General features: G+C 39.9%; 1 protein-coding gene across 1 annotated transcript in view; it reads right to left on the bottom strand.

Annotated features, from left to right (window-relative positions):
• Positions 1 to 25,461, bottom strand: part of ARMH3 (armadillo like helical domain containing 3) — a 261,984-nt gene that overhangs the window by 209,452 nt on the left and 27,071 nt on the right. The window contains 10 exon segments of the mRNA XM_042780830.1: positions 4,764 to 4,824; positions 5,881 to 5,950; positions 6,842 to 6,907; positions 8,408 to 8,466; positions 15,038 to 15,139; positions 18,284 to 18,377; positions 19,928 to 20,003; positions 20,681 to 20,727; positions 23,671 to 23,731; positions 24,778 to 24,821. Of these exon segments, the coding sequence (XP_042636764.1) occupies positions 4,764 to 4,824; positions 5,881 to 5,950; positions 6,842 to 6,907; positions 8,408 to 8,466; positions 15,038 to 15,139; positions 18,284 to 18,377; positions 19,928 to 20,003; positions 20,681 to 20,727; positions 23,671 to 23,731; positions 24,778 to 24,821 (680 nt within the window).

The raw sequence follows: 25,461 nt of genomic DNA, 5'->3' as shown, positions 1-25,461 counted from the left end.
CAGGTTTGCTGGTCTGATAGAGCTTGGTGGAACCACTGAGACTATGGCCCCTAGCTGCCCTTCAGGTCTGGAACTGAACTGACAACTGTGGCTTCCAGACAAACAAAAGACAGGAATATGAGTTGAACATTTACCTAAGGTAGGTATACTCCTTGGAGAGAACAATCATGGGAGAATAGAAGGGCTGTTTATGCACAAGGAGACAGCTCAGGGGGCAGGAGTGAATGGAGGGATGGACATGGGGAAAAGGTAACTATCGGGAAGAAGTGGGAGGGGAGCTGTTGCATTGTGGTAAATTGTAGTCAATGTGATGAGACAAAGTGTATGTGAACTGCTGTATGGAAAGTAAATTTTCTCTGTAAATTTGCACCCAAATCACGACGAAAACAAACAAAAAAAAAATCTGACACCTCCTCCCCATCTATCATGAAGATGGCCCATTGTTTCACAAACTTCAAGTTGAAATCAAACTCCTTACAAACAACTAGTCACAAGCATCAGCCTCTAATTTGACAGGTTCCAACAGTGGTTTGGCCTTACCTTTTCCCATTGCTCATCAATTGCAGATTTAGTTAATTTTTTCTAAAGCAAGCATTAAGGAATCTTTGGAACAGTCAATTAAAAAAAAAAAAAAAGAATACTAGAAAGATGTTTACCTGTGCTTTATTGACTATGTAAAGGCATTGAACTGTGTGAATCATAACCAATTATGGATAACATTGCAAAGAATAGGAATTCTAGAACACTTAAATGTGCTCATTAGGAACCTGTACATGGACAAAGAAGCAGTTATTCCAAAGAACAAGGGAATACTGCATGGTTTCAAATCAGGAAGGGAGTGGGTCAGGGTTGCACACTTTCACCAACTTATTCAATTTGCATGTTAGGCAAATAATCCAAGAAGGTGGACTATACAAAGAACACAGCATCAAGATTAGAGGAAGACTCATTAACAACCTGCGATATGCAGATGACACAACCTTGCTTGCTGAAAGTGAAGAAGACTAGACGCACTCACTGATGAAGATCAAAGAGTATAACCTTCAGTTTGGATTACACCTCAATACAAAGAAAACAAAAATCCTTACAATTGGACCAATAAGCAATATCATGATAAATGGAGAAAAGTTTGAAGTTGTCAAGGATTTCATTTTATTTGGATCCATAATCAACACCCATGGAAGCAACAGCCAAGAAATCAAACAACTTATTGCCTTGGGAAATCTGCTGTAAAAGACTTTTTGAGGAGCCTGGTGAAACCCCTGAGACTATGGCCCCTAGCTGCCCTTCAGGTCTGGAATTGAGCCCACTCCTGTAGCTTCCAACCAAATAAAAGACCGGCATATGAACTGAACATTTACATTAGTAAAATGATCTCTTCTTGGAGAGATCAATCATGGGAGAACAGACTGGCAGTGCATGCACAGGGAGACAGCTCAGGGGGCAGGAGTTCATGGGATGGAAGGACACAGGGAAGAGGTAGCTATTGTGGGGTGGGGGGAGGATGGGATGAGAACTGTTACACTGTGGGAAATTGCAGTCAATGTCATGAGACAACATGTGTATGAATTGCTGTATGGAAAGTGAACTTGCTCTGTAATCTTTAACCCAAATCACACACACACACACACACACACACAAAGACCTCCTTAAAATGTTCAAAGCTGTTACTTTGAAGACTAAAGTGGGTCTGACCCAAGCCATGGTATTTTCAATTGCCACATATGCGTGAAAGCTGGACAGTGAATAAGACTGCAGAAGAACCCCTTCGTGTGAATTATGGTGTTGGCAAAGAGTAGTGACTATACCATGGACTGTCAAAGGAATGAACAAATCTGTCTTGGAAGAGGTACAGCCAGAATGTTCCTTAGAAGTGAGAATGGTCAGGCTTCATCTCTCGTACTTTGGACTAGTCCTTGGAGAAGGAAATCATGCTTGGTAAAGTAGAGGGTCAGTAAAAAAAACAGGAAGACTCTCAACAAGATGGACTGACATAATGGCTACAACAATGGGCTCAAGCATAGCAAAGATTATGAGGACAGCACAGGACCAAGCAGTGTTTTCACCATGTTGTACATAAGGTCACTACAAGTCAGAACCAACTCAACAACATCTAACAACAACGACAAGAACATGGTTTCCACATTGGGCTCTCACTCGCCCTCTCTTTACCTCTTAGATTACTTGCTTTGGGGGAAGGCAGCTGCTATGTTAAGTAATGATATGGAGAGGCCCATGTGACAAGAAAATAATGTCTGTCGACAACCATATAAGTGAACCTGGAAGTATATTTTCTAGCCCTAAACAAATCTCAGATGCCTGCATCCTCAGTTAACACCTTGACTGTGACCTCATAAAGTTTCTGAGCCAAACGACCCAGCTAAGCTAATCCTAAACTCCTGACCCACAGAAACTATGATATAAGGTTTGTTTTAAATCACTAAGTTTTGAGGTGATGTATTATGTAGCAATAGATAACTAATTCATCTGGGCAAGGATGGTAATAGTCTAGGGTTTATAATATGAAAATTTGGGCTCAAGTCCAGCAATAGTGCCTTACTAACAGAATACTCTGGGTAAGACATATTAAATGTCTCTGAGCCTCAGTTTCCTTACTTGTAAAATGAGAAAACTAAGATGACAGCAATACACTACAAAATAAACAGCACATCCTAATACTAGAACATCAGATAGTCAAGGTAGAAACCAGTCTGCAGTAAAAATAAATCTGATCTTTAAGGCACTGAGGTTCAGAGACCTCTGCCTAAAATAAGCAGAAAACTCTTCTGATAAATGTTACAAAAAGCAGCTTTTCAAGGTCTTCGAATTGAAATAAGGATCAGATTTACTTCTAAAAACCCAGAAGATATAAAAAAAGGCAAATTGCAACTCACTTACCTAAAAGTAAAAAAGTATGATTTATATCATCTTAGCAAACTAGGACTATATAGTCTACAAACCATCCAAAAAGCTGGCGGCCTACTCTTACTCGCAGCAAAATCCTTCATACCTCCCTAGACCCCTGACCTGGCATTGGAATGAAATGCACTGAGTTTGCTGTGCACCAAATTGCTCTCTTGCCAAAACAAAAACAGAGGCACCAATTCTGGTGTCAGACTCAATCTAGATGCTTTTTAAGGAATAAAGATAATATACACGTTTGGGATCACACTAATGTGATGCAGCTGTTCCTAGGCATTAAAATAAGAAGAATATAGAAATAAATGGTACAGAAAAGAAAAAACCTGAATACTTAATATTTATTTAACTATGATTTTCTAAAACCATAAAATTCTTAGAAGAACAAGCAGGGGCAATGTTGTGAGGCCTAGCTTTCAACAATGGATCTAATATACTAATAAAAGTACAAACAGCAAAAGACAAAATAAACAAATGGAGCTTCATAAAAATTGAAAGCTTTGGTTTGTAAAAAGACTTTACCAAAAAAGTGACAAGACAAGCTAGCAACTGAGAGACTATCTTTGGAAACCCTACCTCTTACAAGAATCTAAATAATCAAAATATACATAAAACTTTGACAACTAACTACAAAACCACAAACAATCCAATCATAAATGGGCATAGACATTTCATGAAAAAGGACACTCAAATGGCCACCAAACATGTGAAAAGACGCTCAGCATCATCAGCCATCAGCACCTGCCATGCGGAGCTGCCGAGTCATTTCTGACTTACAATGACCCTATGCACCAGCAACTCACGACCACTGCTATGCTTGAACCCGTCGTTGCAGCCACTGTGTCAATCCACCTCATTGAACATTTTCCCCTTTTTCACTGACTCTCTACTTTCCCAAGCATGATATCCTCTCTCGGAATTGGTCCCTTCTGACAACATGACCAAACCATGACTTTTGGAGACTTATTGGAGCCAAGGGGGTAGATGAACCCCTGAAACTACTGCCCTGAAATAATCTTTAAACCATAAACCAAAAATATCCCGTGAAGTCATCTTAAAACCAAACAACAGTTTATCTTAACTAGTAAAAAATGTCTGCCTTGAGCATAACATTCTTTCAAGAACTATCTATATGGGATCAAATTAACAACAGCAACTCAAAAGATTAGACAGGAATCTTAGAGGGCAGTGAGTTTATGTTAATGAGGGAAGAATCAAAAAAGGAGGGTAAGAACAGTTATACAACTTGAAGAATGGAATCAATGTCTAAATTGTACATGTAGTAACTGTTAAAAAATATATGATGATTTTCAGTTGCCTTTCATTATACTCACTGTAAAGAACTGTGATAGACAATCAGATCTCCTCAGGAAGTAGGACTCGTCCAGCCAGGCCACTATGCTCTGAGGAGTTCTGGCTAGGCTGCTAGAACCATGGAGGCAAAGAACGGGCCAGAAGCTCTCTGACCTCATCTTACCTTCTAACTACTGCTGACTAGTGATACTGAAGCCCAGGATGGCTAAATGGCCTGCTGGAATGCCATATCTTTGGGTTACAATGGCTCCCCATGACTACTGCTTCAATATGTCAGCTCTGCTTTCCATGCAGTACGCCTAAAAATGATACTAACGCTATGCACAGAATCAAATTGTGATTGGTACTTTTTCCCCCTTCTGGAAAGATGTACAAATTCAGGCTACACATTGTTCCCTGACACTTCCCCACATACACAAATGTCTTTTTTTTGAAGTGATGTTTTCAGAGAACTCTTATGTGACTAAAATTTTCTGTCACTTGATTCTATAAAATAGACTTGCACACATTAAATGAACCATGGTACTTACACATAGAGATCCATAGGAAACTCCTTCATCATGTGTGTTACAATAAACTCTACCATTAAGTCTGAAAGGGGAAAGGAGAAAAATGGCATCAATAATAACTCTGAGTTGGAAAATTCTGAGAACACCTTGCACTCATGCTGAATGGCATCCACTAACCACATCTGTATTCACATGCACTTAAATTCAATTTATATAAAGTACTCTTTGCAACACTGTTCACAACCTGCCACCTGTAAAGTAATAAGAAAATTAGTTCATTCTCCTATTTCCATAAGATTACCTTTGACCTGCCAATAAACTTAAAATACAAGGAAGATTTCACCATAGAGATATTTCATACCATGGCACTAAGGCAAAATGCCAGAGGGAAGTCATACTCTAAGAACAGAACTGAAACAAGCAGAGTAGAAATATGGAGCTCATCCGTGTAACCAAAACTCAGCTCTAAGCTCTATCAGTCTGTCTCATCTCATTATCATACTCAGTGTGACAGATATTGACTGCAATGATCTGTGAGGTTCTGAGTCAATAGAGGCTTATAATATAGTTTTAATTACTACTTCTAAAATCAAATAAATTTAGAAACCAAGGCTGAACATCCAAGTGAAATGCGATTAAAAGTTCAAATAATTCCTGTGGGGAAAATGCAGAATTCTGGCAGAAAAAATTAGCTAAAATATAGCTCTGTGCCTGCCAGCTCTGTCAGCCTTGTGGAAGCTTTGTTTACTCAGAGGACATCTGAATGTCTGAACCTTGAACTTGAAGCCTCCTGACCAGCTGACACATCAATTAAGACCAAGGAAACGAGGAAATAATTTGACTCTTGATCAAGAATGATATATTTTATCAATTTAAATTATGCGTCAAGGTTAGTCATAGACATTTGTCGCCCTGAAAAGATTTTTCTCCTTGAACAATGTCTTTTGATTGACCACTTTAGTCACTGGAGTTGTTTTACCAAACGTAACAATAAACACAACTTCTAGGCCAGAGAAGAAACTTAACTAGTAACTTCTTCTCTGAGGGAAAAGTGCATCAACCAGGATTTACCCATCCTCTTAATCATAAAAACTGTAACTATCTTGGAAAAATGACAATTTTGATGATACTCACTCACCCAGTACTGCACACACCAAGGGTCGACAGGGGAGATTCTTGTCTGCTGCCTTCTTCCTGTGCCTCATGGGCTTCACACACAAAAAAGAAAAGAAATTAGTATACACCTGACCTGCCACACAATGGCTCATCCTAATTCTTCTCATGCAAATGAAATCACTACTACAGAGATGCTACCTTTTCTTTCTTTTTTTCTAGAGGTGGGGGTAGTGGGGCAGGGAGGACTTGTAAATGATCCTCAGTTATCAATGCAGGCCTGGGACAAAAACACAATCCAGGGCAAGAAGGCCCCAAAGGGCACTGGAGCATATACAACAACAACAGGAAAGCTGTTGTTTTTACTGTGATTTTATCTATACATATGACACTACTAAGGACAAGAGAGAAAACTGGTATTTTTTCTTTGATAATAAAATAATTAAGAAAAAGCAGAGATGGTGGGGACAGCAGCAGGTATGGCAGAAGCCAAGTGTAGCCGTAGCAAAAAACAAAAGTAACTTCCAAACCTAAACTTTAATATGCCGTTTTTTAACATACCTCCAAGCTTTAGGAAATTCTCTCAATCTCTGTATTTTATTTCTTCTACCTCTTAGATGAATAAATCAAAGTAGTATCTAATCTTAACCAACGAAAGAGCAGCCAAAGGCTTAGACCCATCTCCTTATTGAAACCTATGTTCGAGATACACTGCCAACATTACTTCCATGAATGTCCAGTTGTACATCTTTCCACACTCTCTTAAGTAAGATATAGCTCCAAGACATACAAAAAAATCCAAATAATAGGTATGGGTCTACTGAACAGCAAAGTCAAGCAAGAGCCCCTTGGCACAACTTTTCTACCCCCAGTCATTCTAGTAGGATCAATTTCATCCTCCTTTCAACATCTGCCAACACACACACACACACACCCCACACACACAATTTTCTCTAAGATAAAACAAGAGCAAAAGTCACACCTACCATTCTATGTAAGTTTACTCGAAAATTCATGTTGTCATCATGCAAAAATGCATTGGCATACTGATCCTAATAAAAATAACAACAGAGAAAACATAAGGAGTGAAAGCTACACTTAAGAAACTACTACACTTCCTACAAAGCCCCAGGCTTTAAGAACCACTTTCAAGGATCAGTTGGAAAGCTACTGGGATGTGCCTAAAGCCTTTGTGTCAAACCCTACTTAAGCCATGAGATTTTACTCAGATGTAATTTCCCAGGGTGTCTAACTGGTCAAAATCTCTAAGCAAATTACAAATAATAAAAATTAAGACATAGGGACTTGAGGCAAATGCTGAGAGGAGTCTGTTTTCTTATTCTCTCTTCCTTCCCATCTGCCCAAGGTGCCAGCTCTGTTTGTGACAGCTTGAAGGTTTTCATAGGGGCTACAGGATGCATGTGCAGGCTCCACATGAGGCCCTACGAACAAGGTCTGTGCTCTGCTGGGAACGGCTTCCCACAGCAGGAGAGAACTGCTACACAGGGCGCAGGGCAGCAGGCAAGACCCTGTCTGTCCCTGACTTTGCTGAAGACTGATGGAAAAATCAAAAAACTCTCACCATGGAAGGGTAATAAACATCCCTTGGCCCTTTCCCAACACCCTTTGCGAAGATCTGACATGCCTACAGACTCCAATTACTAGGAACTGTTACAATTTGTGAAAAACAACTCCTGTTAAAGATTTTCTTAGAAAGATTTTTGAAATGCAATTACACTAGCCCACTGCTAATAAGCAGCTCTTCTATACCCAGCTACCCCTAATCCTGTGAAAAGTAGGTCATCCTTTCACAGAGAACATAAAAGGAAAAAGACAGAGCCATCGCGACTCCATCTGGACCACCTATACTATTTTGCTTAAGAGAGAAAAGAGGAGAGTAAGAAATGGTAGAGGGGAGGTTGAAGCTATAATGTCAGCTCTAAACTGACTTCAGTTCTGTCATACCTGCATGCCACCAAGATACAGAATGAGTTAATGTAATTAAACCAACCAAAGATGCCTCCCTACTATGCCAAAGTACCTCTTCTCTACCCATCCCCCACAGTGCTTGTTCTTCACTAAAATGCAACCAGCCCAGTTTCTGACTCCCCTCTCTAGTTTTCTCTCCACTCTCCCATAGGAAACCTGAGTTCCTCTTCTTTAATTTGCTAAATACAAAAGACCCAACAAGAACAACTCCAAAGGGGCAGGGTTTGTTTTTCCTCAAGAGGTGCAAATCTCTTGTTTAAAACTCTTAAGAGCCCAAATTTTCCAGTTCTCAGTTACAGCAGTTGTCACATCATGATTCATTATTAATTCACCTAAAAAATATTAACTGAGTCTCTACTATGTGCCAAGCACTGAGAATACAGTGGTGAAGGCGACAAAGGCCCCGTCTCAGAGCTTATATTCCAGTGACAGGCAGAGAATACAAAGGTGGAAGAGTTTTACTCCCAAGATTCAGGACCCTGAAGTCAAGACACAGGAACTGGTAGAAAATGGCGGGGAAAGGAAGCACTTTTTATAAGATTAGCTAATATCAGAAGACCTACCTCTGCAATACATGTAAGGATAATCAAACAGAGTTTGCCACTGTGAAGCCGGTGCTCATCTGTAAAGAAAAAACAAACTCTTCTCTGTGAATCACCCAGACCACAATTCTGTAGAGAATACAGATGTTCATCACAGCAAAGAACATTCTCACAGTTTCGATCCCCACAAAATTCATGAATGAAAATCAAGGTACTGCTAGAGTACTTCTTGCTCCCTTCTAGGCAAAAGAATTCCCCCCAAAATTTTATTCTTAAGTATCCTGATAATCTGATGAATAGCTCACCATGTTCTTGAGAGCTATCTAATCCTTGAAATGGTCCCTACTGCCATGGCTCAAATCACTTTCAGACCAGCCCTTTGCTTCTGCATGTTCAGGTCTGTTCCCTTTCCCACCCTTCCCCACACACCAGCTACAAGTACCACTATCAATACCCATCTAGTACAAAGTCTAGAAAGCTTTCATCACTGTGGGTAGCAAATCAGCAATGGAATCAGAGAAAAATGAGAACTTTTTACTGGAGACCAGGATCTAGTCTATGCTTCTCCCTGCACTGTGCACATTACTTATGACCTGGAAAGCTGTGAACAGTTGATCATTTTTCTTCCGCCAAAGTTATTCACTCAAAAAATATTTATTTAGAATCAACTATATGGCTGTTAAGTGCTAGAAATACAGCACTGAACTAAATAGATAAGGTCCCTGGTATCCCAGAATTCACACTCCAGTTATCAGAAAGGAAAAAAGCAACCTCGATAGCTGGGCTCTAAGTCCACAAACGAAAGACCAAGAAAAACCTACTCCATCACTGCCAATTGTCAAAACCATCAAAGCGAATTTATTTTCCAGGAACTTTATGGGTGAGGGGGTAGAAGGAGAGGTAAGAGGGCCATGCCAGGATATTCGAAACAGACAAAAGGCCCATGACACGTCAAATTAGATTGACAAGGTCCAGATTGAAGTCTATTACAGGAAAAAAAAAAAAAAAAAGACCTATTAACAGAATACAGTGCTATAGAAGTTAGCCAGCAGTACTCACCCTGACATTAACCTGCTTCTTCATCAAAGATGGAATCAGCTAAAACTTTGTAATAAGAAAGCACCGTTGGTGCACGCAAGGCAAGTGGGACACACTGCAGTCTAGAAATCCATGTGCCTCTCCTCAGAGAGGTTGTTGTTATGTGCCATCGAGTTGGCCCCAACTCACAGCGACCCCTCCCTGGGTTTCTGAGGCAGTATCACTACAGTAGATTGCCCAAGCTTCCTTCTGAGGAGTGGCTGGTGGGTTTGAACTGCCAGCCTTCTGGTTAGCAGTCAAGTGCCTTAGGCACTATGTTACAAGAGCTCCTTCCTCAGAGATAGGCAATACAAAAAGAGTAATGATACTATGCTACAGTAAAGAACAATGAAGAATACACGAATCATTTCACAACATGGATGAACCCGGAGGACATTATGCTGAGTGAAATAAGTCAATCGCAGAAGGACAAACATTTTGAGTCCATTACTGTAAAAAGTCAAGGAAGGGTTTGCTTAGGGAAGGGAACTCACTTAGTAGGTTACCAGGGAGGGGACAGAAGAGGAGGGAAAATTTCGGACTAGTTGGGGGCCGCACACTGAGTTGGGTAAAAGGAGGGATGGTATGGAAAGAGCCTGTGACCAGTATGATAACATTGTGGAAAGGGAGGACACCAAATTGTGCACATAAGATATAGACAACAGAGGCTAATACCAGTATACTCCCCATACTGCATTACCACTAACACCAAACACTAGGCTACAGATAAATACACAGACAACTGAGAAGATCAGATGGGGGTCAGTGAACAGAAATATACTTTAGACCAACTACTCTTGCACAGACACTAGGGCTACAAAGTAACTGTAATCATTACAGAAGCAACAGAAGACAGACATAAAGCCATCTCTCACAGAGAGCCAGACACCATGGGAGAGAGAGCCACTGGATCTGCCCACTCAGGACCATAGTATTGGGGGACACTAGACTCAACTGGCACCAACAAAACACCTAAAAATCTTGTTCCACAACCTACACTGGGGAGTAGCAATTGGGGTTTTAAAAGCCTTCGAGCGGCCATCTAAGATACTGCTAATGGTCTCCTATTGTTGGAAGCAAGGAGTTGGAAGCAAAGAAGAGTGAAGAAGACCAAGGGCATTTGGAAACAATCAGCCCTAGGACATGATGGACCTCAAGACCAGAAGCACTAGATGAGCCAGCTACCAATGCCAACACTGAGGAAGGGATCAAAACTGGAGACCCTAGATAGAGTGGGAGGAAAAACATGGAACAAAATTCAAAAATACAATAATGACCAGAATTACTTGTCAGATAGAGTCTGGTGGGACCCCCAAGACTACAGCCCTGGGTTATACTTTGGGCCTGGGATAAAACTCACTCCCAAGGCTGGCTCTCAGTCCACAGTAATAAGACTTACACGCAGAACACTCAACCACCTACTCTACGGAGATACATTTCTTAGAGCCATCAGCCATGGAGCACCGGAGGGGCAACATTCCCACGGAGGAAAATCTGGGTAGAAAGGAGTGCATAACTAAAAAGGGCACAGGGATGGGTGGGGGGGGGGCAGGGAGAGGGGGAGAGTAGGTTAGGGTTGGAGATGGTAACTGGGGAGTGAAACCTAATATACACAAACTGCTGAATGTTAAATTCTGCTCCATAAATTTGCACCTAAAGCACAAGAAAAAAAAAAAGAGTAATGAGGTAATAAGCTATAGGGAATGTCCTACGGACTTTCCTATAGCTTAAATCAGAGCCCCCAGGCAGTCAGAAGTGCAAGAAAATGCCCCTGCCTAGGCAACATTCGAATCCAACTATCCGCGGCCAGTTTCTCTGGCACTAACCTTCCTTTTCCCAAAAGCTGATAAGCAACTCCCACAGAAAAGCCTACAGCTATCTCTCCACTTTAGGAAATTTCCATAAGAAAATCATCTCTGACAAGTAAGGCACATTTCATTACAAACATATTTTTAATTCAGAAAAGCAAAAGGACAATAAAATCCTATGTTACCATACCACCCAGATAGCATAACTATTAAAACTTCAGGGTACCAACTTTAAGTCTATGAATAAAGATAAATATGTATTTTTTAAAATTTTTGCCTAATGCTTTTTTTTTTTTTTTAAATGTTGAGCCGATACTCCTTTAAAGTGACAACACCAAAGTCAGAAGAACACACAAAAAAGAAAAGCTTCAAAAGCACAGCCAAATCAAGGGAATGATAAACACAAAATTCCGGAGAAAAGAGGAAGGAAGTGAAAGGGAGCTTCAGTGGCATTAATAATTTTCTATTTCTTGAACTTGAGTGGTAGGTTCATATTCTTTCATTTTATCATTATAGTTTATAACTTATGCTCCTTATTATACTTATTATAAAATTTATAAGTGTTCTATACATATCTATTAAAAGTATCTTTTTGTAGGTATCAGATGATGCATATATAATAATAAAGGAAACGATAATATCCTGGGTGGGGGAGGGGGGAGCAGAGCCAAGAAAAAGTTGCTTTTATTGCTCCCGAAAACATGATGAGATCCAAGGCATGCAGCAAGTTAGAGACTTAACAAACAGAGGAGAGCTGCACCAATGGAGCCATTTCTGAAATTAACTCTTTGCCATAACTAATTTGTCCTTGCCATATTTAGGCTGCCTGTTGACAAAGTCTTGCCCCAGCATGATGAGTTCAGAAACATTATCTGAGGCCACCTAATCATCCCTCAATTTTGCCTTTCATTTTACAGATGGTAAAGTGACCAGGACAGAAAGGCTTACCTAATCATCAACACTAAAAATGAGTTCCAAAGGCCTCAATTTACTGTGTTATATTAAGCAAAGCTAAAAGTTCATTCTCTGGGTCACACCTATGCAATTTCTCTTCTGTGGTTGCTCCAGTATTTCTACAGAAAGGAAGAAGTTACCCGTTTCCATAAAGGAGATCAAGGGCCTCAGGAAACTGACATACAAGAGTCTTATTATCCTTGCCCACCACATCTCACTTGCCAAGTCTCAGAGGTTCAGCCATCTCTGCAGCTCCCAACGGACAGTTCTATGTTAGGAGTTTGTGACACGGGCGACTTCCATCTAGCTCATCCCTATATAGAGCTCTCTTTCTCAATACAGCACACTCTTGGGACATAAGGGAAGAAAAAAGTCTAAGAATGCAAGGCGGAAGTCTCTAAGAGTATGTCTGAATGTAACAGGGCTTGACTCTGCCCACCCAGGCTCCTTTCAGCTCTAACAATTGTTCATTTCCCATATTTATCCTTTAGCTCCCCTATCTCTGTGTTCTGATGTTTCTTTCTCAACCCAAATGCCCCCAATCTTGGTCTTCCCCTGCTATACAGCATTGCTTTCTAACACCATTCTGGAATTTCTGAGAGCTCTCATACCAGAAACCTGCCTACCCACCTGGCAAATCAGACCCTTCTAATGTATACCTTACCCCTCTAAACCACCTCATGGAAAGTAAGAGGGCAAAAGCCATAGTATTTTAGCAATTTTGCTTCGACAGTGGAACTGTTTTTTTTAGTTATGTAGGAATCTGAAGCCTGTCCATGGATCATAATTTAAGAATTCAAACTTGAGCAAATAGTTCCTTCCAACCACCCAAAACCAAACTCATTGCTGTCAAGTCAATTCTAACTCATAGCAATCCCACAGGACAAAGCACAACTGCCCTACAGGGTTTCCAAGGCCGTCATCTTCCTGGAAGCAGACTGCTACATCTTCTGTGGAGTGGCTGGTGGTTCAAACCACCAACCTTTTGGTTACCAGCCATGCTCTTAACCACTGTGCCACTCATGCCTTTTCTTCTTCCAAAGGAGTTTAGAAAGGGAGAATATACATCCAATTAAAAGTGATTAACCTTGGGGAGCTTAATTACAAAGGACTTCCACTTTCTAAGTTAACCATTGCCAGTATATTTCAATATTATTTTTAATGAATAATACTTCAATTATTTTTGTAATTAGAAAAAAAAAATCTTTCTAAAAGAGTGAAGCCCAGTAGATCAACCTGAGAGTACCAGATAAAATGCTAATGGAAACATTCATCAAAATGCTAGGTGTAGCCAGCAAGACGGCATGGCACCATCAGCGTTGCTGTGGCCACTTCTCCCAGGTACTGGCCTGGCGTGACTCCAGAGCAGGCTTTCAGCACAGTCAAAGTTCTACCTTTGGGAATCACTGAATAGCAAACCTGACTGGCTGAAAGTTGGACCACCCTTGGCACCACAGCCTTCCTATGGAGCTAGCTCATCAAACAACATAATGAAGATGTTTTAGAGTATAAAAGAAGGCATGGGTTGGAATTAACTATTGAAATACTAACACAGTATGTTCCAAACAGTGATTACAGCAATACTCCTGGATCACTGATCTTTGGATTGTAAACGAGAAAGTAAAAGCTATAGTGAATATACATCATCAGCATTTGTGTGCTGCATCATTAAATGAAAAAATAAAAATGGTCCTGTATTCTTTTTGAAAAATGCTAAGTGTAGTTAAAAAACATCTAGTAACAAAAAATATTTTTTGGACAAATGGGGAAATCTGAATATGGACTGAATAGTATATGATATTGGGAATTACTGTTGATTTTCTTTGATATGATAATAGGATTCTGGATATCCAGAAAAATGCCTTTTATTTTAGAAAATACATGCTAACACACTTAGATGTGAAGTAAAGTGGTGTATGTACAACTTACTTTGAAATGATTCAGCCAAAATAACCAATAGTAACACAGAAAAATTTTAGAGACAAATCAAATATGGGAAAATGTTAAAGGGTATATATGGTCAGTCACTGTACGAACCTTTCAACTTCTCTATTTACTGGAATTTTTTATTAAAAGAAAAAATGGCTAGTTCAGTGTCACTACAAAATAAAAATCTTATTTCCAGAGAATCTTAAAACTGGGATACATACTGGCCATCACTTGCTGAGTCTCCTCCCAATCCCTTCTCACTCCTAGCCCAACTATTCTACTATATTACCACCTATTAAAAGACCCCAGGAAAATCACAAAAGGAGGAAGCTAGGCAGAAAAAATTCAGACTTTTCCAATATCCAGTCCTCTTCCACATTTACTCCTGCATCTCTGGGATAGGTACTGACACTTCTATTTTACGTGTTAGGTACACAGTCCCTCTTCATCTCACTCTTTCTACTGACTCTGTGAAACAAGTCCTCTAATTTTCACCACCAGCCAATGCTTTCAGTTCTTGTCCTCAAAAGGGAAATCCCTGAAACATGCCAATACCCTCACTTCCCACACATGAGAGTTTCTGCATCTACTTACCAAGCTCTGCTAAGACAACTTGCTAGTTTTTGTAAAGAACAATTTTTTTTTTCCTGTTCTACTTTTGAGCAACCCCCCCTCCAGCTCCAGGTTTTCCCAATACCATCTAATCATCTGGGAGTGAGAAATCACTGCTTTCTAGAGATCAGGAGGACCACCACCCTACATAGGAGGCCCCAACGGTTCACTCTGTCAAAGCTTCAAAGTATTAACACCACTTTTTAATTCTATCTAAGTAACTGCCTACTATACCTCCTGCTTTCTGAGCCCCCAAAGTAGCATGCCTTACCTTTGGTGTCCTGCATGACAATGGAGCTATATTTTAGGAAGGTTATCAGTAGATTACTGGTCTGTACATCTGCATCCAGTGGGAGTTCCACTGAACTTATAACTGGAAAAGAACAGATGAAATGCACTTAGCCTGTAACAGATTCCATGTAACACTTCTACCCACGTAGCCCATTTGCCAACAGTCAAGAAAATCGCTAATAAGCTTTGTCCACGAGGAAGAAGGACCAAGTACCAAATATTACACAACTTTTATCTGCTCCTTTTGGCCTCTAAAACCCTTCCTGCTCCCAAGATTAAGTCCAATGACCTTCTCTCCCATCTAAGAGGGCCAGTCTCCACGAACAGTGCTTTTCTCCCAGAATCCTAGGAAGAGCATGCTGATTTCGCTTTCCAGCCCCTCGTAACCTAGAAAGGTTCAGGGCCCTTAAAAACACTTTGATTTGCACTTAAAGACCTTTATCAAATACAAACAAACCTTGCTTTGATGAGCCATCTGCTTTAAAATAAATGAAGATTCTTTCATAAGAAGGAGACAATTTGCTCCCTTTTGAGAGCAAGCCTTTAGGCTGGAAATACCCAAGATGAGAGGAAAAAGTTAAGATGGAACAAATTCTACCCTTTAATGCCTACCCCTGAAAAAGAATCTGAAAAATACCAGACTGCAAATGAGTAGATATTGTTGATTAGGACAATCTGGGAACAGAATTTTACATATTCAGCCATTGTTCCCAAGAAAAACCACTCCCCTAACACCAGCCACAGTCCCTGTGAACAATGAGGGACAAGCCCAGGCAGACCCACAACAGAACGCAGTCTTAATGTAGTTTTCCCAAAAGATTCTAAGGCTTTAAATTAGACTTAGGCATCGTGTGAAGAGATTTTACATTAAGACATAGCATATGAGCAAAAGGAGGCTCATGATGGCTCAGACAAGCAGAAAATCTATAGTGTTCTGCTGTATTTTCACCGAGGAAGACTCAGCTGAGTTTGGAATATTACTCACAATATGTATTCATAACAATAATGGATCCCTCTGGAGTTATTACAATGTATGCAGAGAATGTTTATTAACAATGGGAAATATTTGCATATTATAGATCCACAATACACAGCAAGCACAGCAAAAAGTCTTATGAGAAGAAATTAGCATGCCCAGCCCTTGGCTGTTTTCCCCCAGTTCTGCCTCCAAGAACTAATAAAAGACAAATATATTTTTATGCTGAAATACTAAAGGGTCTTAATTCATGTTATAGGTTAATGACCTGAGACTGTCATTTCAAACCATAAGCTTATTTGAAACTCAAAGCCCATAATCATTCTATTGTCCATTCGTGAGACATCTAACTGGTTAGTGTGACTTTTTTCTCTCTCACACGCAGCAGTAAGTAGAAAATGTCTTATATAATATAGAGAAATAAAGAAGTATAAGTATTTTTGGTTTACCATAAAGTCCTCTCATGCCAAGGCTGAGTTGTCAAATGTCAAGTCTGAGCTAAGAACAATGTTACAGCTAAACTGCTGGTTTTTAAAAATAATGGCTCCAGTGGCATGCCTTTAAATATAAATGGGCTACTGAGCACCACTATAATTAAAAAACAAAAATTAAAAACAAGGTCACAATATTTAGGAACTCTCTACAGAAAGGAAATAAGTTAGGAGAGAGGAAAAAAAGAACAAAATAGGACAGGATAAAATCCCTCACAAATTAAAATCTCCCTCCTAAGGAAGAGTCATGCCTTGATCTTTGACTTCCTAATCCTTCCCAGCAGCTCTTGTCAAGGGAGAGAGTCATTTGAAAGTGGACTGACTCTATCTTCCCACTAGAAAAAATAAAAGCTCACTGGTTGTAAGGTAAGTAAGCACAAATCCAGTCATTGCATAATCAAGTGTGTGGGTGGAAGTGTTCACAATGAACAGTTTGAAAGGCAGTTCCCTGAAGCATCTAAACCCCAACATCACATGGAACTCAGAAATATATATATGGCTTTTGATATCCATGGTAACCAGGCAGGCTCCATCCTTAAAGAGAAAGAACAGTCTTTCCATTGGATTATTCAGTGACCTGAATTAAGCAGAGATAAGTAGGCAATCTTCACTACTTGCTCCTTCTCATTAAGACATTTTAGAATTTGGCTTTGAATTCTAAACAGATCCAATTTGCTACCATGGACTTGAAATTCAATGGCACTTCTCTACCACACTTTTTTACCACTATCGCTTGTTCTGCCTTGAAATGCTACTGCCACAAGTGCCGTAGGAAAATTTAAAGGAGAGAAAGAAAAACAGGAGGAGGATTCACTTACAGACAGTAGGGGGACACAAAAAACAATCAAAGTTCGATTTCCTGTACTTCCTTCCCCAAAATGAAGTCAACATTTAAAGTACAACAGCAAGCACAGATTATTTTAAAGTACTCTGTCAAACACACTCAGCTTACAAAAGAAGCACCTCAGGTGACACAGTTTATTGGGGAAAATTCATAATTTCTTTCCTTTTACCTTTTTCTTAAGTTTCAGCCATAAAATGTGCAAAGGGGAAATGTTTTTTGTTGTTTTTAGGTAGGCTGGTAGGCAGTCTTAACCACCAAATTCCTAATTATAGTACAACTTAAAGCCTATCAATTCCAACTGACAGAGACCAGCAAACATGTAACATGAGTCTGAGCTTCATTTTCTCATTCATTTATTAAACAAATATATACAATGCAATTACAATGCCAGGCACTACACTGGGCATACAGCACTAAACAAAACAGATACAGTTTCTGCCCTGATTCGTGTCTTGGGTCTCAACTCTTGCTAACCTTAGGCAAACTGTTTCACTTCTCTGGCCTCAATTCTCTCATTAGTAAAGTGGCAACATGAGATAACACTGCTATTTTACATTTATTTCAGTGCTTTATGGTTACAGGGAGCTATTTTTCACAAAATATCTCATCAGAGCCCCACAAGTACCCCAAGAGTCTGGCAGCCGAGGCATTACTGACCTCCGATCTAGCACTCCATGACTCTATGACCATTCTCTGAGTAAGACAAGCTGGCGTTATGTAGCTTTCCTATAGAGAAAAGCACTTTATCTTTTCCCAAGTTTTCTTCAGAGCTTCAGAATTTCTGCAGGATAATACTTCACACAAATGTCTTAACTGAAAGAATTAACAACTGCGTTCTTTGTTCAACACAACTAGGCTCACCCTAAAAGAATTTAACTCATGTTTATTAAGAAAACAAAATGGGTGGTAGCTAACCATCAGAGGAGGGTGGTGTGGTCCCAAGCGGTGTGGCTGGGGTTGTTGGAGCAGGACTGACAGGGGTCGTCACCAAGCCCATTTCTGGATGACTCTGAAAGAGAAGACAGGAGCATAAGACAGAGGAAATCCAGCTCTCCCTGAGTATTCTCTGCTGAATATCCTCACTGGTCTTCCTGACCTCATAATTAGACAGAAAGTTCACTGAGGAGGGACTGTCTCTACATTTAGTTCCCATGAGTACCTGATTACTGTTGATGTTTGCTAAATTCTAGTAAGAAGCTCTGAGGGCTTGCTTTCTTTAAGCAACTAGGTTTCTATTACATAAACTTTTCTGCAGAACCATACAAATGAAAAACTGGGATAAATATTCAGAATTATTCTACAAGAAAGAGGGCACTAGCAGTCTTATCTGGACATGAGAAAGACTGCTCTCATCAGATCAACCGAAAACATGTATTTATAGGCTCTCCTGATGATCAAAAAATTGGCTAATAAATTCAGGTAAATATGTGGGGATACCAAGAGCTATCTAAATAAATTAATTAATTAAATAAGCTATGCAGATGGCATCCTTCCCATTCCCCAACAAACAAGAGTGTGCAGGGTGGGGGAAAGGCAGACACCCAGTATGAACCAAAACAGATGACTCTTCTGCCCCTCTTAGCAATCCTTGCCACTTCAACTGCTTAGAATTATGCTGAGTGGCAGCTGCTTCTTATCTCCTTTCTCCTGCCTCCAACATCTTCACTAGTCCTTTGCCTTCCTCACCCCTTCCTTTAAAATGAGCTACAGGATTTGGAAAGCAGTCAAAGAATTTGGTGAAAACAGTGAATCAAGTCTTTTATTAGTCATGACAACAAGTATGTGTCTTCCTAAGTATACCCCAAACCAGGACACTTTTCAAGTATGACCTTATTTTTTAAGGTAAAACTCAATTAATGGACTCCATGCATATCTGCCCTTTGAGAAAAAAAGCATAAGCAAACGTTCTTTTAAAAGAACTTTCCATATATATTTTAAACAGTCTGGTTTTAAGATAAAATCACGTTATCTTTCATGCAGTTCTCAACCTATTTTAGTCCCCTTGTGCCCCAACTACTGAGGATATCCCTTAGGCATGTGACCTAGGACTCAGTATTCTAAGACTTACTGCTTTCAATGTTCGCAGACCATTTTATCTGCTAACAACTAACCTTATGCTGGGCAGGATTTTTTTTTTTTTTTTATTTTTCTTCTCTGGAAATCGGTGAGATAATAGATAAGTGACTTGGTCTGTTTTATCTCCAGCTGTAATTCCACAGTGGTTTAGAAAGCAGGAAGCCTGATACAATGCTTATAGGCAGATTAAGTCGAGGATCTCCAGTGAGCAAAATGAAGTAATCTCAACTTGTGTAGGTTAACAGAATTAGTAAACTGGTCAAAACCATAACTTTGCATGTTATCAGAACCATTTCAGTACCAGACAGAAATGTATATATTTGAGGATAGCATGAAGCAAAGGCAAGTGACACAACTCTTTGTTACCACCACTCACCAACGCAAAACAGGGCTGAAATAGGCAGAGCCAGGTAGGCTTTTCTGTGGAAGGAATCTGTATGAAATTCAGGGAGAAAAACTATTAGGGTTTTTAATGTAACTAACCTGGGCTAACACTGTGATGAAATTACGATTTAAATGAACAGCTTCATAAAGTGCCAGAAGAATAGCCTCATTGGTTCTAAAGAAGAAGAGAACAAATTGGTGAGCCTCTTGTAGTGGAGGAATTAAAACATCAAAATAAGATTTCACCCTACCTCCTCATTACCAGTCCTTCTGACTTGAGCACACGTAAAAGGTATACTGGGGGGGGGGGACCCACAGCCATCGAGTTGATTCTGATTCATAGCAACCCCCATTGAGTTTACAAGGCTGTAAATCTTTACAGAAGTGCATCTTCCTCCCAGGAACAGCTAGTGGGTTTGAAACACTGACATTCGGGTTAGCAGCCAAATGTCTTTCCCATTACGCCACCAGAGCTCCTTAAAAAAGGTGTACAGCTGAGGAGAATTAGGTTCAGTTCCTTAGGATCAGTTTTATCTACTTCATTCACTATCTTCCCTCTCACTTTTCTACCCAAGTCAAGTCTTTAACTGGCTCAGATACGCAGCCCTCTTCCATTTCACTCCAGAGATAGCTGGGAATAGTTTTTCAGCTTCTTGGAGCCCAATACACATGAGACCAAAGAAGAAATTTCTAGGATCCATTATTGTTTAAAACGCAAGAAACATTTGATAAATCACGAAAAAAAGTTTGAATCTGCTAAGGATTAGCAAGAGATACTTTTCATACTCTCAAATCCCTCCGGAGAGCCCACACTAACATCCAAGTCACTGCACAAGAAGGTTGGGCACTTACTGTACAGATATTTTCTCATGGGCGTCTGCTATGAACATGCTGCCCACCTGTGGAAGAAAAGAGGAATTGCAGCCTTATAGCAGGAAGCGATGAGGGGTAGCTCTGTGCCTATCAAGGCTTTATCAGTCAAAAAATAAGCTGCTTCCAGCCAGAAGGGACCTGGAACTTTAGATTACTAGTTACACACAAAACCAGCCTACATCTAAGATCTTGAAAGAATCTTAAGTGAAGGAAATAATGAAACACCTACCAAATCATCTTAAAGAGGCTTTTAAAATTCCCAGCCTTCACTTTCAATGTGTAAGTTTAGCCACCACTGACACTGAGTAAATAAATGTTAGCCTACACATTCTCATTATTATGTATCTTTCCTGAAGTTGCTTATTTGAAATCAGACTAACTCAAGGAACATCACAGAAAACAGGCTGACTTTATCCTACATAGAGCTGTCTTCTGGGGAACATTTGGATTTCAGACCAGACCTATCTATGCTTAACTCATTTACCATCTTTATCTGATCAGTTTGTGTCCTACTCAAAGCAGCTGAATAGGTCAATGGAACACTCTGTCTCTGGTATTTGTGATGTCAGAGGCACTGAGAAAGATGCCTATCCCCCTAAAAATACCTAGTCCACCTGCTTATTGATCTCCAAAACTCTGTAGATGGAGCTTCATTTGTTTGCTACAAAGGTTTTTTTCCTTGGCTAAAAGGCAAAGATCTCTTGTAGCAATATAACTATCTCTTAATTCATTTTCTCTAACACCAGTACAGCACTCATACTGCTCCAGCCTCAAGATCTTACTCATTTATGCTTCAAAATTAAAGAGTTACTGATGGCAAGGTTCGATGAGACAGAAAATAACAAATGGTGGAGAAGATATGGAGAGATTGGGACTCTCATACACTGTCAGTGGGACTGTGAAGTGATACAACCACTGTGGACAGCAGTATGGTAATTCCTTGTTGTTGTTGTTGTTATGTGCCATCAAGTCAGCCCCAACTCATAGTGACCCCTCCTTGGGTTTCTGAGAAAGCTGGAATAGGAAATAACCATTTGACCCAGCAATCCCATTTCTAGGTATATATCCTAGAGAGGTGAGATCCAGGACAGGAACAGATATATGCAGACCCATGTTAAGTGCAGCACTCTTTATAATAGCAAAAAGATGAAACAACCTATATGCCCATCAGATGAAGAGTGGATGACTAAACTATGGTACATACACACAATGGAATGTTATGCAGCACTAAAGAATAATGTTGAGGCTGCAGAACACCACATAACACGGATGAACTTGGAAGACATTATGCTGAATGAAATAAGTCAATCACAGAAGGACAAATATAGTATTAGTTCATTGTTGTGGAGGGTCAAGGAAAGGTTTATATATGGATGGAAACTTTCTTTGCTGGTTGCCAGGGGTGGAAGGAGAGGGGAGGGAAAAAAATGCATTGACTCATGTCGCTTTAGCTTTGTGTATTTCACTGTATATGAATTATATTACAATAAAATGCATTTTTTAAAAAAGAAAAAAAAAGTTTATCAGGTCATTTCCTGAGAGCAGACTGTGAGAAGGGAGAAGAGGAGAACACAGAGGCAAGTGGTAGAAAAAAATCTGCCTTTTTTGCGGGGGAGGGGGTACCTCTTTTTTGCAATAAACTAAAAAATTGTCTTGCCCTAGGGCTGATTACTTGGATACTAATGCCTATGAAGATAGATTTTCTGAATATGCCAGCACTTGAAGACGTTTATAAGGACATACTCCTAGATTTATTTCTTAAAAATTAGCCCATCTTAAAAGCTTGCAAGTGGCCATCTAGATGCAATGATGTCTCTCCTTATCCAGAGCAAAGAAGGATAAAGAAAACCAAAGACACATGGTAACAATTAGTCCAAGCAACTGGTACACCATGCGATCCTCAGCCTATACGACTATGAGAACAGAAGAACTAGATGGTACCCAACTACCTCTGTCAACCACTAGGAGGGGGACCTATGCAGGAGATCCTGGATAGAGTGGGAGAACAATGTAGAACAAAACTCAAAATCATTCATTAAAAAAAAAAGGGGGGACAAGTTTTGCTGGTCTGATAGAGCCTGATGGAACCACTGAGACTATGGCCCCTAGCTGCCCTTCAAGTCTGGAATTGAACCCACACCTGTGGCTTCCAGCCAAACAAAAGACAGGCATATGAGATAAACATTTACACTAGGTAGATACACTCTTTGGAGAGATCAATCATGGGAGAAATGGAAGGGCTGTGTATGCACAGGGAGACAGCTCAGGGGACAGGAGTGCATGGGAGAAAAGGACACAGAAAGTGGGAGGGGAGCTGTCGCATTGTGGGAAATTGCAGTCGATGTCATGAGACAAAGTGTATGTGATCTGCTGTACGGAAAGTGAATTTTCTCTGTAAACTTTCACCCAAATCACAATAAAATTCAAAAAAAAAGAAAGAAATTAGCCCCAGATTATCTGGCCCAAAATACCAATAATGCCAAGGCTGATAAACCAATCTGGAGTCTTGCAAACAGAACCAGAAATTTTCCTAAACTTTGGTCCTTCTGACAATCCCTCAACCCCAGAACCATCTACAAGGAACTGAGTGGCCACAGCAGACAGCAGAGGAACGCTCAAGAGGACCTGGCACTAACCCACCCTATTCTGTGTTCCATAGCGTCGGTCCCCAAATAGGGTCAACTCTTTTTTAGGAAGCAGAAGTCTGGTTTAACATGTATCTTCTCTTCAACATTTAAAAATAAGTAATTTTTTAAAATCAGTCCCAGAGAAATGGAAGTTCTCCTTTTCCTTATGTCACTTAGTTTTGGAAGTCACTAACAAAGATCTAGCTCTCATTACAATCTGCTCTGAGCAGCCTCTCTCTCCTGCTCATGCCGTCCCCTCAAACATCTGAACTTCTGAGCAGAGCACTGCCTTTGCAGTCCTCATGTATTTCTGAGCAGAAGAAAAAAACAAGTAAGACTTACTATGTTTGTTAAAGCAGAGAAAAAACCGCTCTGGTGTTCTTCTTCCTTGTCTTTATACTGCCTGAACAAAAACAAGTAAATTCAGCTTTAATATTATATATCAAGTATATCTTTGCTGTTGGCATTCTAGGTAATCAGGGCAGGGCAATCTTAGAATTCACTGACTCCAGAAAACAAAAGCAATATAACAACCTAGTTTCCCCTGCAAACTAAGAGGCCTCCATCTGCTCTTGAGGTAGAGTGTGTACCAAAATGCCTGGCTACTTTGGGAGAGACTTAGAAAGCAAGCTGCAAAAGTGTGAAACCGCTCTAACATATGGTTGATCCAGTTATTTCCCAAACAGACTATTACTTGAAAAGTGTGACAGTAAAATTTCTCCAAGGTTGTTAACAGTGAAAATCTTTTTTGTTTTTGAAGGAAGAGGAGGGAATCTGGGAGCTAAACTATTTGCAGAGATGGAACAGATTTGAAATTTCAACACCCAATTGTGTATGAGGGAAGTCTGGAGAGGACCAAGAGTGATCTTGCCTGGCCCTGCCAGGATTAGGGACATTTCTGGTCTCCATTCAGATCCTTCCCCCCCTCCACAGCAAGAGGAAAGGCAAGTATCAATAGAGTTCCCCAAATAGATAAGGATTCTGGGAATTAAAGTTGATTCCTGATGAAAAAAAAGCATCTGTCAAACTTGTATACATTTCTCTTGTGGGTTTTTTTTTTTTAAAGAGTAAAAAAAAACTTCACAACTTTTTTTCACATAGAAAATCACGTTTGTAAGAAACATTGGGTTAACTGGAACAGCCTGTTTATGGCAGGAAAACCAGTTAAAACGGTCTATGGTACAGGTTGCAAAAGGGGATGTCTGATTGCCTAAATGATGGACACTAACATAGTGGCTGTTTTTCCCCTGGTGTTAGAAACAACCCCTGCTAAAGCCATCAAGCCAACTATAAAAAATAAGAACAAAAACACAGTTGCCAGCAGCTGCACCTCTGAACACTCTTCTAGGATATGTATGAAAAGTTGACCCAAGAACTCTAACAAACCTGTTTCCTAGTCAACCAATTCAAATGAAACTTTGACCCTTCCCTCCTGGAAAGATGACTTACCTGTTGTACTCAGATAAAGCCTGAGCAATCACAAGTCCCATTCCCTAAAAAAGGAAAAGATGGCACAGGTGAAATAAGTGAGTAGCCTTGGAGAAGAGAGGGTGCTGTGACTAGGCCAAGAAAAACACTAACTATACCTCCATGGTCCAAGCTCAAAAATTTTGCCTGAAAGCTGATAAGAACAGAAGTTCTGAGAAATGGGAAATGTCAAAGAATAAAAGGAATTTCTTTGCAAAGACTTTTCTGATATAATTATCTTAATTAATGTTCCCAGACAAAGTTAAAACAGAATAAGAAGGGGTGAAACAGACCAGTCCAGATTATTGACAGCTTCAGTGGGATGATTTGCACCTCAAATGAAAAGTTAGAATCTTCAAACAGAAAGCCCTCCTATCTCTCCAAAGCAGTCATAATAAAAGTGGCAATGAATCCTATGTAAATTAAAGTCTACAGACAAGCTCTCTCTTTCAAACCACAGTAAAACAGGAGTATAAAGAGAAGCAGTTCCAATAAATGTTATACTGGCTTATCAACCTTCCCCCTGCAATCTTCTAAGTGTAGCACAAAGGTCAATTAAGGCCACAAGGATAAATTGTGTGTGCATATTTCACACAAGGAAAACTAAAAGAAATAAAGATAGCAGGATGAAAAGGGAATAAATCCAGACAGCTGGTTATCTTCTTT

Source organism: Orycteropus afer, unplaced genomic scaffold (genome assembly GCF_000298275.1).
Source record: "Orycteropus afer afer isolate SDZICR_OR568_19922 unplaced genomic scaffold, OryAfe1.0 scaffold00064, whole genome shotgun sequence".
In the NCBI taxonomy this organism is placed as follows: Eukaryota; Metazoa; Chordata; class Mammalia; order Tubulidentata; family Orycteropodidae; genus Orycteropus; species Orycteropus afer.
Note: the sequence above shows the minus strand (reverse complement) of the source record. Positions and strands in the feature narration are given on the sequence as shown.